The 15,059-nt window shown below is 31.1% G+C and overlaps 1 protein-coding gene across 1 annotated transcript in view; it reads right to left on the minus strand.

The window, feature by feature from the left end:
* LOC125072354 (head-specific guanylate cyclase) overlaps positions 1 to 15,059 on the minus strand; it is a 72,725-nt gene that overhangs the window by 19,632 nt on the left and 38,034 nt on the right. Inside the window, exon 7 of the mRNA XM_047682964.1 lies at positions 13,641 to 13,819. Coding sequence (XP_047538920.1) covers positions 13,641 to 13,819 — 179 coding nt within the window. The remainder of the gene's footprint in view (positions 1 to 13,640; positions 13,820 to 15,059) is intronic.

Here is a 15,059-nt window from a genome sequence, read left to right on the forward strand (position 1 = left end):
CTTCAAACCGGAACACAACGGTACCAAGTATTGATGTTTGGCGATTGAATATCTTATGGGTAACCTACCCAATAAAACATACATATACATATTTTTATAGACTGCGGAAATAAATTTCATTTGATTTTGGTATAAATACATCAGATATTAAAACTAGTACTGCGTTGATAATTTCAAAGTATCAATTTTGTTTCAATAAAGCTGAAAGTTGACTTTCTCTATATTATTGGCGAAAATTAAATTCAATATGAATTGAATTCCATTGATATTGAATTTCAGTGACTAATAGAATTGTGCCGTATATGCACATAGGTATTAAAGTAAACAATTGATAAAGCTCACATGACTAATATGTTTCACATCTGTGTATCTCCTTACTCTTTGATATCATGTATAAAAGTCGAAACATTGCATATGTAAAACAGTGCGTCACAGTCCGTATAATTGTACCGTCTCGTTAATAAATCGTAAACCAGTTAGTGACTTTCATTATCATCAACATCAGCCCAGCAACAATTCACGTCGGGGTCACCAATTATTTTATATATATAACATATATATATAACAATATAGCTTTATCAATTGTTTACTTTAATACCTATGTGCATATACGGCACAAAATAAACTGTTTTGTTTTCAGTATTCATTGCATCTGATATAACGTTGTACAGTTTATGGTGTTTCGTATAACTGATTATATTACTATTATAAATTGCTAAATCAGGTTTGGCTTCAACAGTACATTAGAGCCTGAGAAATGCTTAAAGATCCAACTAAGCAGAGATATAATTATATTATTTATAGTAGTTTTTATTGTATTTATTTATTTTTATTTTAACGCTCCGTTTATTGTCTTTTGATTGACTTGTAGCGTTGAATAAACGCATTACTCGCTTCAGACTCTTTGGCGAAGTGTGTCAATAATCGCATGATTTTTTTGTACATTTTCTTTAATAAATTATACAATTAAATGATTAAAAATACAAATGTGTTTTGTTTTTAAATTGTTTATTAAAGTTGGCGTTTCAGAATCAATAAAACTTTTAATGGTTGCTAATAAACTATTATTAGACAATCAGCCTAGTATTATTAATCAAAGATTATTTAAATCGTAGAAATAATAATGACAATTCATGACTGATTTTGGTCATCTACATATTATAAATAGGAAAGTAACTCTATCGTATACACTTAACTTTTAAACCATTATAGGTGAAATTTGGAAAGGAGATATTTAATTTACCCCTCGAGGGTGTAAAATGGGGGATGACGGTTTATGTGCTACATAGGCATAGATGGAGATTTAAATAAAGAGGTAATATTTTCTAATATCGTACAGGTAAAGCCGTGGGTTCAACTAGTAATGTATAAATGAATGAAAGTTAATTAATGTATGATAAAACTTATTTTATTACATAATATAATTGACAATATATTAATAATATATGATACTAATGATAAATAATAATTGCAATACTTGCACAAATTAATTAATTATAAATAAGCTAATCACTGTTTCTTGTAAAAATAAATGTGATTTATCTCAACAACCCCAACTTTTTTATAAACCTTCTCCTCAATAGTTAAATTATTTACACTGCCTATGACCAGTTCCCAGTACTTTTCAATGTACGCACATGACAGGACAATGAGCATCCCCCTTTATAATATTTTTTTAATTACAATAAGAAAGTAATGAAATATATGCCCATATTAAGAAACTCAAAAGAGTATCTACAATTTTTACTATAAACGCGGCATATTATATATTTATCATACCAATCCGTATTTCAGCAGGTGTAAAAGTTCTCATCCACCTCCTTAAAGAGAAGAGCGACCGTAGGATATCTGATAAACTACTCACAATAAAGGATAGGCAAACTATCATCCCAGTTTTTGTCCGCACTTAATCCAACGCACCGAAGCGTGGATTGCCTTGTATTACTTAGTGTGTAATGATTCATGACGTCCCTGGACGCCATAACTTGCACGTAACAGGTATACATATAGCTTCTGATTTATTATCACGCGTATGAAAAACTATCACAAAACATCGTGAGCTGTCCTGTTAGAAGTAAGATAAATGGGTTACCATATAAAATTATTACTTGTATGTAAATTAAGTACTGGACGTAGAGATATTACTTGTTTTTGTTCCTTAACACCTTATAAAAAAATTATACTTGTATGTTTTTTTTACTATAACTAACTATTTACTTTTTGGTAGCATCCTGATGGAAGCGATGATAGACATCAATTTAGGCTGAGTTCGCCTTAAAATTCTAATTAACTCTTTCCCTGAAGTCCCAAATTAAACGCGGCAGGAAGCACAGAGGCTAGTAAAGTGGAGAAAGAAGAGATTTCTTAAATATATGAAATACTAGTTTCTATATCAAATTTAATCAAGAGCTACTTTCACATTTATAATACTATTATCGATCTTAACTACCCAAAGTACGCTTTCTTCGTCTTCCTGCGCTTATATTACAAAGGTTAGCTTTTATGAAATAAATAGACGGGTCGGGAAAATGGGTATGTGGTCAGCATCGCCCATAAATATTGCCGCCGTAAGAAATTAATCATTCCTTACATTTCCAATGCGCCACCGACCTTGGGAACTAAGTTATTATGGTCTGTACTTAAACTGGCTCGAACATCCTTAAAACCGAAAAAGTAATACAAAGTATTGCTTCTTAGCGGTAGAAAACATGATGAATGGGTGGTGCCTACCCAGATAGGCTTGCACAAATCCTACCTTGTAATTTTGTTTAAGTAACAACTTAAGTTCGATGGTTTGTGGCGTTTTGGTAATATAATACCTGGTTATTATTACGGCCCAAATGTTAATGAACTGTGGTGATCACTTACTATGAGATGACCCACTTACTTATTTACCTACCTATAGCTTAAACAAATAGTTCAAAAAAATATTACATCTTACACAAACGGTTTTTCAAATATGGAGATTCATCGAACTCATCCCTTAGCATATTATTGTAAAAAAAAATTTGTCCGTTATTTACAAAGTAGGATTTGTGTTAGTACAAGATCGATATTTATCTTATTTACTTATAATCAAATACCAAACTTCCAATACATGAAGATAAATGTCAAGTCTTGAAAGCAGGTTAGGTAAAACTCGCACAGCATACCTAACTAGCAACGACTAGAGGTCACAGCGTAGAAGCCGTTTACAGAATAATAAACAGGAACTACGTTGAGAAAATGCAACTATTGAAGAATAAATAAAAATTTATAAGAAAGTGACAAAGTTCTATAATATCTAATAATAAATATTTTTCAGCCAGTTTGATTAGGTATCGCCTACTAATATTCTGCCGCCAAACAAAGTATTGTTGTGATTCTGGTCTAAGAGTGAATAAGCCAGTATTACTACAGACACAATGGGCATAAAAAAAAAGTAACTATTGAGTTTCTTGCCGATTCTTCTCGGTAGAATCTACAATCCGAACCGGTGGTAGCTTTACTTTAAATAGTTTTTTAAATGAAGATTCAAAAGTGTAAAAGCCTACTTGCATAAAGTATATTTTGATTCGATTTGATTTGATAACGTCTTAGTTCCCAAGTTTGATGTTGCATGGACGAAGTTATGGTTAGTAAATCTTTAGCAATATATATGGTTACCTTACCTGTTGGTAAGAGGTAACCGCCCCTTTACCATTTTGCCTACCAAAATCAAATGATTGAAAAGTATTATATAACTTGGCTACTTTAAGTAAAATGAATAGCGTCTTTAAAATCAAACTTCCATGATTTCAGATATTAGAACCTCACGGTTGGCAGTACATTGCCAATGGAAGATGTAACAATATCTGATTACTCCATTAAGTGAAGGTTAATCAGATTACCATCAAGTTGACCAATTCCTTGTCAGTCTTCCTCATTTAAAAAATCAATATAAAGGCTAATGAAGAACAAAGGGCCTTGCAATGGTAAAGAATATTTAAAATTGGAAAGGTAACGTAACGTTTATTCAGAAACGGAAGCTTTTTATATGAAGTATAAAACTGGAATTCTCCAGCGGCGCTGACCGTATATGGGGGCAATGGGTGGAAGTTTTAGGCATCATATATCTTTATCCATGCCTCAGCCTTTTAATGCAAAATTCCATGTAGTTTTGTTGAGAAGTTAAGAGATAAAAGCGTAACAAACAAAGAAATAAATACACTTTCGTATTTACAATATTAGTTAGGATGTATTATTAGTAGTAAAATCTAATATTTTGTTTCCTGATTCGAATTCGTATATATATAGCAATGTGCACTATTTTACTTTTTTAACTCGACTTTATGAGTTTGCAAAAATAAGTTTAATCATCGTCATCATCAATGTGGTACCATCGTTACTTCTGATTTTCCATAACACATGTGCTTTAGCTACTTACATTGGGATCACATGATATTTATTATTTATCATCGATTTTCATCTGATTATCTTGTTCTTTTTTTAAATGCTGAAGAATAACTCGATAGTGACTGTAACTCTAAAATTCTTGTTGCTTTGCCATTGGCTACAATGAAATCATTAATTTATGAAAAACAAAATTGTAAATAATGATAGTTTTCTTTAGGATAAAAAACGCTTGATATTCGGTTTCTGTAAATGTAATTGAAACAAAACCTCTTTTATGTACATATGTATCTATATTTGGTTTGTTCAAGAGTATACTTTTATTTTGATAAATAATGTAATTATGCATAACATTATTACATTATTTAATAATAATATAAAATATATATTATTCTAGAACGACGGAAAATGTATTTCCAAGTTTTCCGTTCCTCTCGCCTCGTGGCCCAATCTTGGTCAAACATAGTTAAAGGTCCAACAAACAAGGGGATTGTTTGCTCTTCCTAACAAATCCCCAATAACGAGCTAATTTCGATCGCACACTTCGGTATATAGTATTTTATCTAATAACAAGAAATCTGTTGAATCTCATCTACAAGAAACCACTTTTTGATACTGTATCCTTTCTTTAGATGCTTAATAAAGTATTTTTTGAATTTGGAACATATTCTGATATCAAATTTCATATGTTCATCCATTTATTAAATAACTATGACATAAAAAAGGCATTCGTTAAACGAGCTCATCGTTTCGTTTTAGGTCAATTTAAGAAGTTTCATACGGGGGTAAGATGCTATTTACTCATGGATTGAACTACTAATACGTGATGCAGGTGAAGTTGCAAAGAGCAGCTTGTATGTCATAAATATATCAAAGAGGAAAAAATATTTCAAAATACAGAAAAATAAATACAAAAATATGAGTAAAACGTTAAAAATAAAATTGATGTATGTCTTGTTATCCGGAAAATTTGAAGGAAAAATACGTGTTTTTAAAAAATATAATGATGAAACCTTTTGACCTATTTCAGAAATGGTCGCTTCTCGGGGGAGATTTGGCAAATCTGTAGGACACAATTCAAAAGTTTGCGCGGAAACACAAGTTCACTTTCTGTTATCTCACTCTGACAATTCGTCGGGACAACAAATATAAAAGTAAAGTACCACTTAACGGCCTGTAAATGTACCACACACTCCCTGGAGAAGTACAGAGAAGCTGAGAAGAAGGTCAAGATATTTTCCTTCACCGAGCATAAGATGTATTATAAACACAAATTAAGCACATGAGAATTCAGTGGTACTTGCCCGGGCTTGAACCAGCAATCATCGGTTAAGATGCACGCGGTCACTAGGGCATCTCGGCTTCACAGCTTTTCATCATTTCCACACACAACACGCATTGAAGCAGTGTGGTAACCTAAGCTTCTAAACTTCTTCCCAAGAGAAGAAACCTTTGCCCAGTAGATTTAGCCAGTAGAAGTAACTGGCTACAGCAAAATACTTTTCTACAGAACACAATTCATAGGTCATTAGTAAACAGGAAACAGTTACGCTGATACTGCAATATTCAAGGAGCTGACAAAAACTAAGCTTTGAAACTATTAATTAGATCTTCATTAGCGTAACTATCGCTGACACGGAATCTATACCTGCGTCACAGACACAAAGGAGTTTTAATACATAAGGTGCTCAATAATGTCGTAATTATGAATACGTTTTATATTTTGTTCCGAAATAGTTTGGGACAAGTGCAGGGGAAAGAAGAACCAATTATAAAACAGAAATGTATCATAACTCTGAGAAAATAAATAGACAATATTAATAAAACAGTAACCCAAAAGGACTCGTAAGTCTGTGAAAAACAAATATAATTATATATAAAAAAAAAAATGAAAACAAAAATGGCGATTTTACACTTGAACGAATTTGAAGATTATTTGGTTGTTGCAAATGCTTTAAGGTCATTAATTCATAGATCATCTACTTTGATACAAAATTAAAAGTGTGTTGTAATGTTTAAGAAATAGATGAAGAATTTTTTAATTTCTAGTATTGTGCGATATTTAAAATTTTCCACTGTCTATTTTCAGGTAAACTTTCTTGTAGCACGCATAAAACATATAGAATGATCTATGTTAGTTTCCCAAGTGAAGTAGTTTATCCCTGAAGGGATAGCATAACAAGAGCATTGTTGGTTTCTTGTGGAGATAAAATCTTAATTGATACATTAATCGAGCACTGGTGTAATTTTCTTAGATAATATTTTGAAAACATTCATATAATATTATCTGCGTATTAAACGTAATAATCTAATTTAATGATTCTCCTTAATTAACAACTACTTATTATAGTAAATTGGATGTTTGCGCTGATTTTGAACTGATATGAAAATACAAACAATTTAAATTATTTATTTAAGTATGATTATATGTGTGAAAAATTATACACAGATTTCCTAATTGTAATTAATTGTCAATATCAACCGTTATAACCATCGGATGATTATTTATTAGTGGACAAACGAAAATTGTAAGTCTGAAATTTTGCTTGCGATGCTGTTTGGAACTAAGAACCCGCTCATAAAACTTGATTAAAAAATACATAGATACACCAAAGACACGTAGAGATTACAAATACTGAATATAAAAACAGTTGATGTGATGTGTATGAACGCACGTGTAATATTTTTATTTTATATCGCGATTTAAAATATAATCTTCTTTTATATTCTTGTGTTAATGATGACGTCATCTAGACACGCGGTAGCGTGTCAGCCAAATTCTAGTAACAGAACTGGCGAGCAGCACCGTGTATAATATTACACGAACCATTTGGAGCCACTTTTGACCTCCTCATAACTCAAAAACTATAATATATAACTAATTCGTATATGAGAACTAGCCAAGACAGACCTTAGGCAACAATATATTATCCCAAGTTATGAGAAGAAATAATATTTTATGTAGTTATAAATAAATTTCAGAAAGGACGATTTAACTTGGCACAAATTTAGATTTCACTTCTTTTGTTGTTGAAGACAACAACCAAGGTATATATCATAATATTTAACTTGGCTCTCATTTTTACATTTATGTTTTTGATGGGATAATATTATTACTTCATGGTCCATCACTGACACATAGGGTAACCATTGAAAATCAGCTTTCGTTTTCCCTTTATTAAAATGGTTGAAATGAGTATTTAATGAGTTTCTTGCCGGTTATTCTCGGTAGAATCTACTTTCCAAACCGGCAGCTTTACGTTTAATTCAAAACTACAACGTAATGATTCAAAAACCTATTTATACAAAGAATATTTGATTTGATTGGTTAACATAAATATTTCTTATCTTTTGTGTTCGATTTTGTTTGTTTTTTTTTCCTATTATTGTATTTTTAGTTATTTTTATGCTTTTTTATTATATTCCTATTATATTACTTGTTTATTTTGTACAAAATGGAATGCCTCTTTTTGTTATTACTATTTATATTATGACTGTATTATCTTCGTCCTAAATAAGCCTGTTCTAAATCCAATTTATTTAAGATTCTCATCATCCTCACCATATACATTCCACACTTAAATAAATAAATGGATCTAATTTACTTGCGAACAGTATGACAAAGCGAACGCAAGTCTAACGTAATGTTTGAGAAACATTTGAAGTGGTTTACAAAGGCTCTTGCGTGGAAGTGTTTTGGGGACTATTGATACCACAAAGGTACGTGGACAATAGAAGACCAATGTTCATTGAAATAAATGGGTATATGTAAATATTTTGATTCAATGAAATATAATTTACATTTACTTGCAAGGGAAAAATGTCTGCGAGATATTGTGCGCAAACATAGGTTTGCTCTCTATTTGCTAAATCTCATAGTCCAATTGGAGAACAATCTGACACGACCAGAAAACCGGAGAATTAGAAACATCAATACAACGCCGGTCAGAATTACGGACATGTTACATTTGGTTTGGAATAAAAAACTTAATTACGTTAAGCTGAAGATATATTTTTGTAGAAGAAAAATAATAACAATTCAATTAACGTTATGTCTGTGAACAATTTTTAAATTTGAAATTACGAAATTGTTGCTTTTTATTAAAATTAATTTAGTGTATTTTTTTTAAGTATTGTACGTGGTCGTTAATTTTGTCAGCTCAACACTGTCAATCTGTGTATAACATAATACAGTTATTTTATCAACTCACTAACAAAATTTTGTCAAGTAAAACCTCATTACATTCTTTATACCTCGTACAAACTCACGATTCATCCCTATTAAATATGCTGACACTAGAAATATTGTGGAAATTGACAGCCATGTTACTATTGAAAAATGTTGTTACAAATATCGAAGGTCGTTTATATTATGCAGAAGATGTAAGCCGTCAGCTTTGCTAGACGTAAATTAAAATATACCTAATCGTTTTTGAAGTAAAACTTAATTGGGAGTAAAATTTCAAGGTCAAATGTTCGTAAGTCAACGTTTCATATAACCTAAGAAAGAAACTCAGCAGATTTTGTTTTGTCTAATTTTGTAATTGTCTTAAATTATCAATATGACAAAGAAATTCTTGTAGGCGTTTTACTTACACGGTATGCTATAATCCACGAACACACTAATTGTATGTTGCTGACATTTATAAGTAAACAAGGTTGGTCCCCAATTTGAGAGACTAAGTCAATGTAGTAGTACTCAACGTAGTAAATTGAAAATTATAGTGAAGACAACAATATTTCAAGCTATACTATTACTCGAAAGCTATTCCATATTCAAACTTATTGATAACAGCTGTATTTGTATTAACTGAATGATGAAAACCTCCATATTGATAGATGCTACTAGCAAGTTTAATATTTGTATAACATCGTACCCAACAAAACGATGTTATCAAATAATTTGGATTTTTGGCGTTAGAATTGATGATGATTAAGGTATCTCTAGTAGGCATACATAGTAGTATAGTATTGTTTATATTTCTATATAATTTGTATGGAATGTCCAATTAAATATATATTTTTATTACGATATAAGTAGGAGGACGAGCAAATGGTCACCACCGACTAAAGACAATAGCGCTGTAAGAAATATTAACCATTATTTACATCGTCAAAGCGCCACCAATCTTGGGAACTAAGATATTATGTCGAGTCTGTAGTGACACTGGCTCACTCACCCTTCAAACTTGAAAAGTAAATGTTCTCTTTATTATTATTTCGTTGAATATAATAAAGATGTTATGTTAGGTAAAGATAAAAATAACCCGATTTTACCCTTGGACTACATCCCTAAGTTATTTCATGAAATTTCACTTGATCTTTGAAAATAATTCTGTTTCAAGTACTCCGTAACCTTTGTTTGGGTCAAAATAGATAAACATTAGGGAATTACGACGATCTTTATACGAGATTACATTTTCTTTGATGTAATATTAACACTGACATTTCCATGCGGGGTACTTTGAATTCAGATGTTTGTTGAATTTATTCGCTTCTTGTATTATTAAGTAGATGAATTCTTTTCATTGTTGACTTGTTTTGTGTAAGAAATGATTTATTTTATCAGACTGTCTTATCGGATATTTATCATAAAAGAAAATCTAATAATTTACAAATAATTGTTAAAAGTAAAGAAATGTAATATTACGTCCACAATGTGTGATCCACTGTTAGGCTTTGGCTTCCTCACCTCTTGAAGAGAAGACTTGGAGCTTATTCCACTTCGTTGATCCAATGTGGATAGATATACATATTATATGGCAGAATTTCATTGTGTAGCAGGCTAGCAGGTTTTCTCACGACCTTATACTTTGAAGCGATCGTACAAATTTTGATGAAGCTATTATATTTTTACTTATATTTATCTTTTTTTATAAAATAGTTTATCTTGACCAACAGTCAAAGTGTAGCCTAACTACTAAGTATATGAAGCGAAATTTAAAAACAAAGGTTTATTGATGTGTAACATTTTCCCCTCGCTTTCCTGAAATCTTTCGGAGCAAAATCATGCAAAGGGACGGAATTGTGTAACAGGATGCCGGGGAAGAGCGCGCTATTTGATTTGACCAATGAGCGCGCGGTGCGACAGTTCAAGTTCAAGTGGTACCTCAATTTCCAAGAATATATAATGTTAATATTGCTTATTTTATTATGGTTATGCCAAGGTGTCAGATAATACTCATCATAATATTACTAGTGTAAGTCTTGTTTGTGTAATGTTTGTGAAAGACGATATAATTAGAAAGAATGTTACTTGTGAGATGACGTCCGACAGAGAAGTATGGAAGAAGAAGACATGCTGCACCTACCCCAAATAAAATTGGGATAAAGGCAGGAGGATGATGATGATGTTTGTGGAATGTTTTAACGAAAAGATTTTTGGAAATTTCAACTTTAGCAAAAAATGTTGACAAATAGGGTGGTTGGAGATTTAAGTTATATGAATTTTACCAGTACGAAATCGGTACGGGCCGCTGGTACAAACAGGTCCATTAGTAAGAGTGTAACTTTATTAGTGATTTCCAATGAATTAATTTATCTAAACAACAGCGAAATGAACGAGATGAATAGGGTAATCAATTATTATGTACAATATATGTTGAAAGCACGGAATACAATTATTGACTTTCCCGATATGAATTAATGTGTACGTATATTTTAACGTTAGCTCTGATCCGGTAATAATTTCTATTCACAGGGTATTCACGTCTATGTGATTAATATTATTTACTGCATAATATTTCATGGGCTACATTAGCCTATCCTACCCTTTAAGTGGGTATTTTAGAAAACAATTACAAATATATATATTCGTATATCAATCATTTGATTGTTTTTTAAATTTAAATACGAATATAAAAAAAATGACTAGGCATATCATTACCGCCAAACAGCAATACTTAGTGTTGTTTTGTTCAAGTTTGAAGAGTGAGTAAGCCAGTGTAAAAAGGGTTGTCTTACCTCCCATGGTAGGTGGCATATTTGCGATGTTAGGATTGTTAATAATTGAGGTAAGTAGTCCCAGCCTACTTAAATTACCTGCTAATATAATTAATAGATTGTAGCAGCCCTAGTTGGCGCTGATCCAGTCTATATTACCCTGCATCATTTATTATCCTAATCGCTTAGATATCGGTTTGTTAATCACAATCCATTTTGGGGCCAAAGACCTCAATTTTAATGCGATTTCCAACTGAACCATTATAATTGCTTTTGCGAGAATGTTCAAATTAGTTACAATTTTATTAATTACATAGTTTAGTAACTAAGTAAATGTACTTTATGAGTAGGTATCTTTTTCTATTTGAAGAACCTAAGTTAAAATCATTAAATCAAGAAAATCTTCCTTATGCTTTGGAGGTAGCAAATACTAGCGTGCAAGCTAGTAGGTCCAACCATTGCCCAACCATTGACCCAAAGTTTAATGTTCCGTAGGTCCAATAGTTGGCAGCACATCAAAGGCCTTTACGATTCTCGAAATGCTTACCAGGATCTTCTGGTATTGAAAAACTATTCCTTAGAATGAAATGAAACGAACTCTGTTGTTCTAATCACAATCAAATAATTTGATTAAAAAGATATTTAGAAAGAAATAGATAATGATCGTAAATTTTTTGTAAAAATAAAAAAACATAACATACCAATAATTTTGATTAAAAAAGAAAAATGAATTCAGTAGATATTTTTACATTCAACAAATACGTAAAAATAACAAATCTATCAAACAGCCGCGAGGTACAAATGGATTTGTGATTCTTCACCAAGGTTTTAAGAAATGTTTATTGTGTTTATGCGTTTTCCTTTTGATCGTTAACGCTACTTACTGTAAGATCATTTATAGATTTCTGGATTTACAACCAAATAATAAATTTTTTATCATTTCAGAATATTTTTTCCCCAACCTACTGATCTAAGCATGTATTTATTTATAGGTAACTTCCATAAGAAAGTAGTAGTTGGTCCCCATTGTATTGGAACAGTTAAAATTTGCACCATTTATCTTGTGCTCCATCCTTTGTGATAGATCAGTGTATAAAACAGTCTTATTATCTTCTTGATGTAATATTTTAAACGCTTGTTTTGGTTAAAAATAGTGAGAACGGGAAGAGTTGGGAAATAACAAACCTCACGAAAGATGAAATTTCAATTTGAGAAAAATTATTGCACGTGAATTAAATCAATTAACAGGAGAAGAGGTCTTCCTGATGAAATAATAAATGGGTAAAAATAATCCTATTGGGCGTAGGAAATAGAAATCTCCTCGTAACATGCTAGCCATTTTTCTTTAGAGGATTTGGGCATTTTCCTGTTCGTGGCCAATAACGGCGATGATTTAAATAAATGTGAAGGATGTTTTTAAGTCATCTAAAAATATATATATATATTTTAATAATCATTAGTATTTTTAAGATTCGTTAACTTCAAAATTTGTTGATTTCAAAAAATGTTTTCTTAGAAAAATTTTAGCTTGATGATGAAAAACTGTGATGAAAACAATAATCATATAGATTATTGTTTTCATCACAGTTTTTCATGTGATTTTGTTTATTTTTTTTTTTGTTATCTATTTATCAAGTATCAATATAGAAAATACTCAACCTGTCATCATAAAATTTTGCATGGACGTTGACAGTAAAAGACATCCACTATCGAACAATCCCCTAAAATATGTGGGCGAAGCCGCAACCGTAAACTTTTATTTTTATAGAACGACGACAGCTTAAAATTTATTTTACCGCCTTGTTTTCATCTTAAAACTACGATAAAAACTTAATGTTATCAAGATTTTCGAAGACTGCTTTTAGAACTCTATTGATGAATGTGTATTGTACTGAAATTCTAATTCAAGAAAAAAATTGTGAATTTCATAAATCATAGTAATAGGTATTATAGCGATATATATTAAAACATAGGTTGTTATATCTGTTAGAGATCAGATCATAGTCAGATACAAAAAAAAATATTTATATATTATATGTATTTTGTCATGAAGAACGTTTTTTTAATATCCAATTAGTTGGAACGCGCCTAATCTAATTCTAGATGGAGCTACAGCACCGATTGCCGTCACAGTTGGTATAGTTTTATTGTTAGTAATAATTAAGAACAAATTGTATCAGATAATAGTTTTTAACCGATTGAAAAAGGCCTGTTGATATAGCCAGTATTGTAAAAAAACTTAAGAAACCCAATGTTTAGTCTAACGAATTTCTTTTATAAAGGGTATTTCTTCTTCTGAATTGGTGACATAAATATTTTGGACTTACCTCTGCGAGAGAAGTTGACCCAGGTATCTTCAAGCTGAATGTGAACGGGGTATTCAATCTTTGAAGGACCTCACGGAAATCCAGCGGTACACCCCTCGGCCTTAGAAGTCTGAAGTAAGTGCCAAGAGACGAACCATGTAAGGAGAGATACGTTCCGAAAAGTCGCATAAATCCGCCGCCTAAAGGAGAAATGAGAAATAATTATTTTATGTCTATAATATGAAACATTGGTATTTATTGGGCACCTTCGTTGATAATATTTGAACAATACACGCAATACTCGTAACAATAATATACTATTATTAGTATATACATATCAATACACTGAAATGGTTTTTCGAGTGCTATGCGTAATTTTTAGACAAATACATTTTTATTTCATATAAATCATCTTGAATCGCAAACATACCCATTTTTATATCTGTTGGTAGCACTTGCTAGTACGCACATACATCTGTCCACATATAACCGAGTTGATTATATCACAAAATATTAATATTAAAGGTAAGTGAGCCAGCGGCACGAGTAGGCAAGCTATGGCCTAATAAAATGGTAAAATAATAGCATACATAATTTACCAGATAGATATTGGAGTTCTTAAATAAAATATAGCCCAGTGGATAAAACATAAGTGTAGAAGTGAATGTTCAGCGAAGATTACGTGTTCAAATTAAGACAAGCACCATATTTTTAATTTTTGCCATAAAATATTTTATATAAAATATTAAAGATATACTTAAAGATTTGCTTATAATATTTATAAATTAGCTTTATAATATTATCACGCATATAAATTTCTTCTTAGTATTAATTCTTGTTAGTATTTTGGAGATCGTAACGGAATAATCAATTAATTTCTTTTGTCTTCATTCGGGCTATAGAAATGCGGAAAGCTGCCGATCTGATTGAATAATATCTCCCCAAAGTCTCATTCAAGAATATTTACTAAATTATATCTGTGAGATAAATTGTGTCATCGTTTGAGGATATTGAAAGATATTGGACATTTATTCTTCAAATATGTTTAGAGACGAATGATGTTGAAGTCCTTATTAAGTTAGGCAGTAAATTAACAGTGTGTAAATGTCTCACTGGTAAATTAAGACATTTTCACCTTAGATCTTATGATATCAAAATCTTCCAATGCTTGTTGCTGGATGAACATGAGGCACATTTTCACCAGCTTCCTTTTTTTTTTGCAACACCGTACACGATATGATTTATAAACACTAAACACTTGAAATTCTGTGTCGCTTGCTCAGATTGAAGTTTATCTTTTCAGTTTAAATTTACATGTTGTTACTACTGGTCCATCTCAGTTCTTTCACCATTGTGTTTAACTTAGTTGTAATTAATTATTAGTTGCTCTGTGTACTATGTTTCGTATTACTGGTATTAATATTCTATATATATAAAAAG

The sequence above is a fragment of the Vanessa atalanta genome, chromosome 21 (assembly GCF_905147765.1).
Source record: "Vanessa atalanta chromosome 21, ilVanAtal1.2, whole genome shotgun sequence".
Classification (NCBI taxonomy): domain Eukaryota; kingdom Metazoa; phylum Arthropoda; class Insecta; order Lepidoptera; family Nymphalidae; genus Vanessa; species Vanessa atalanta.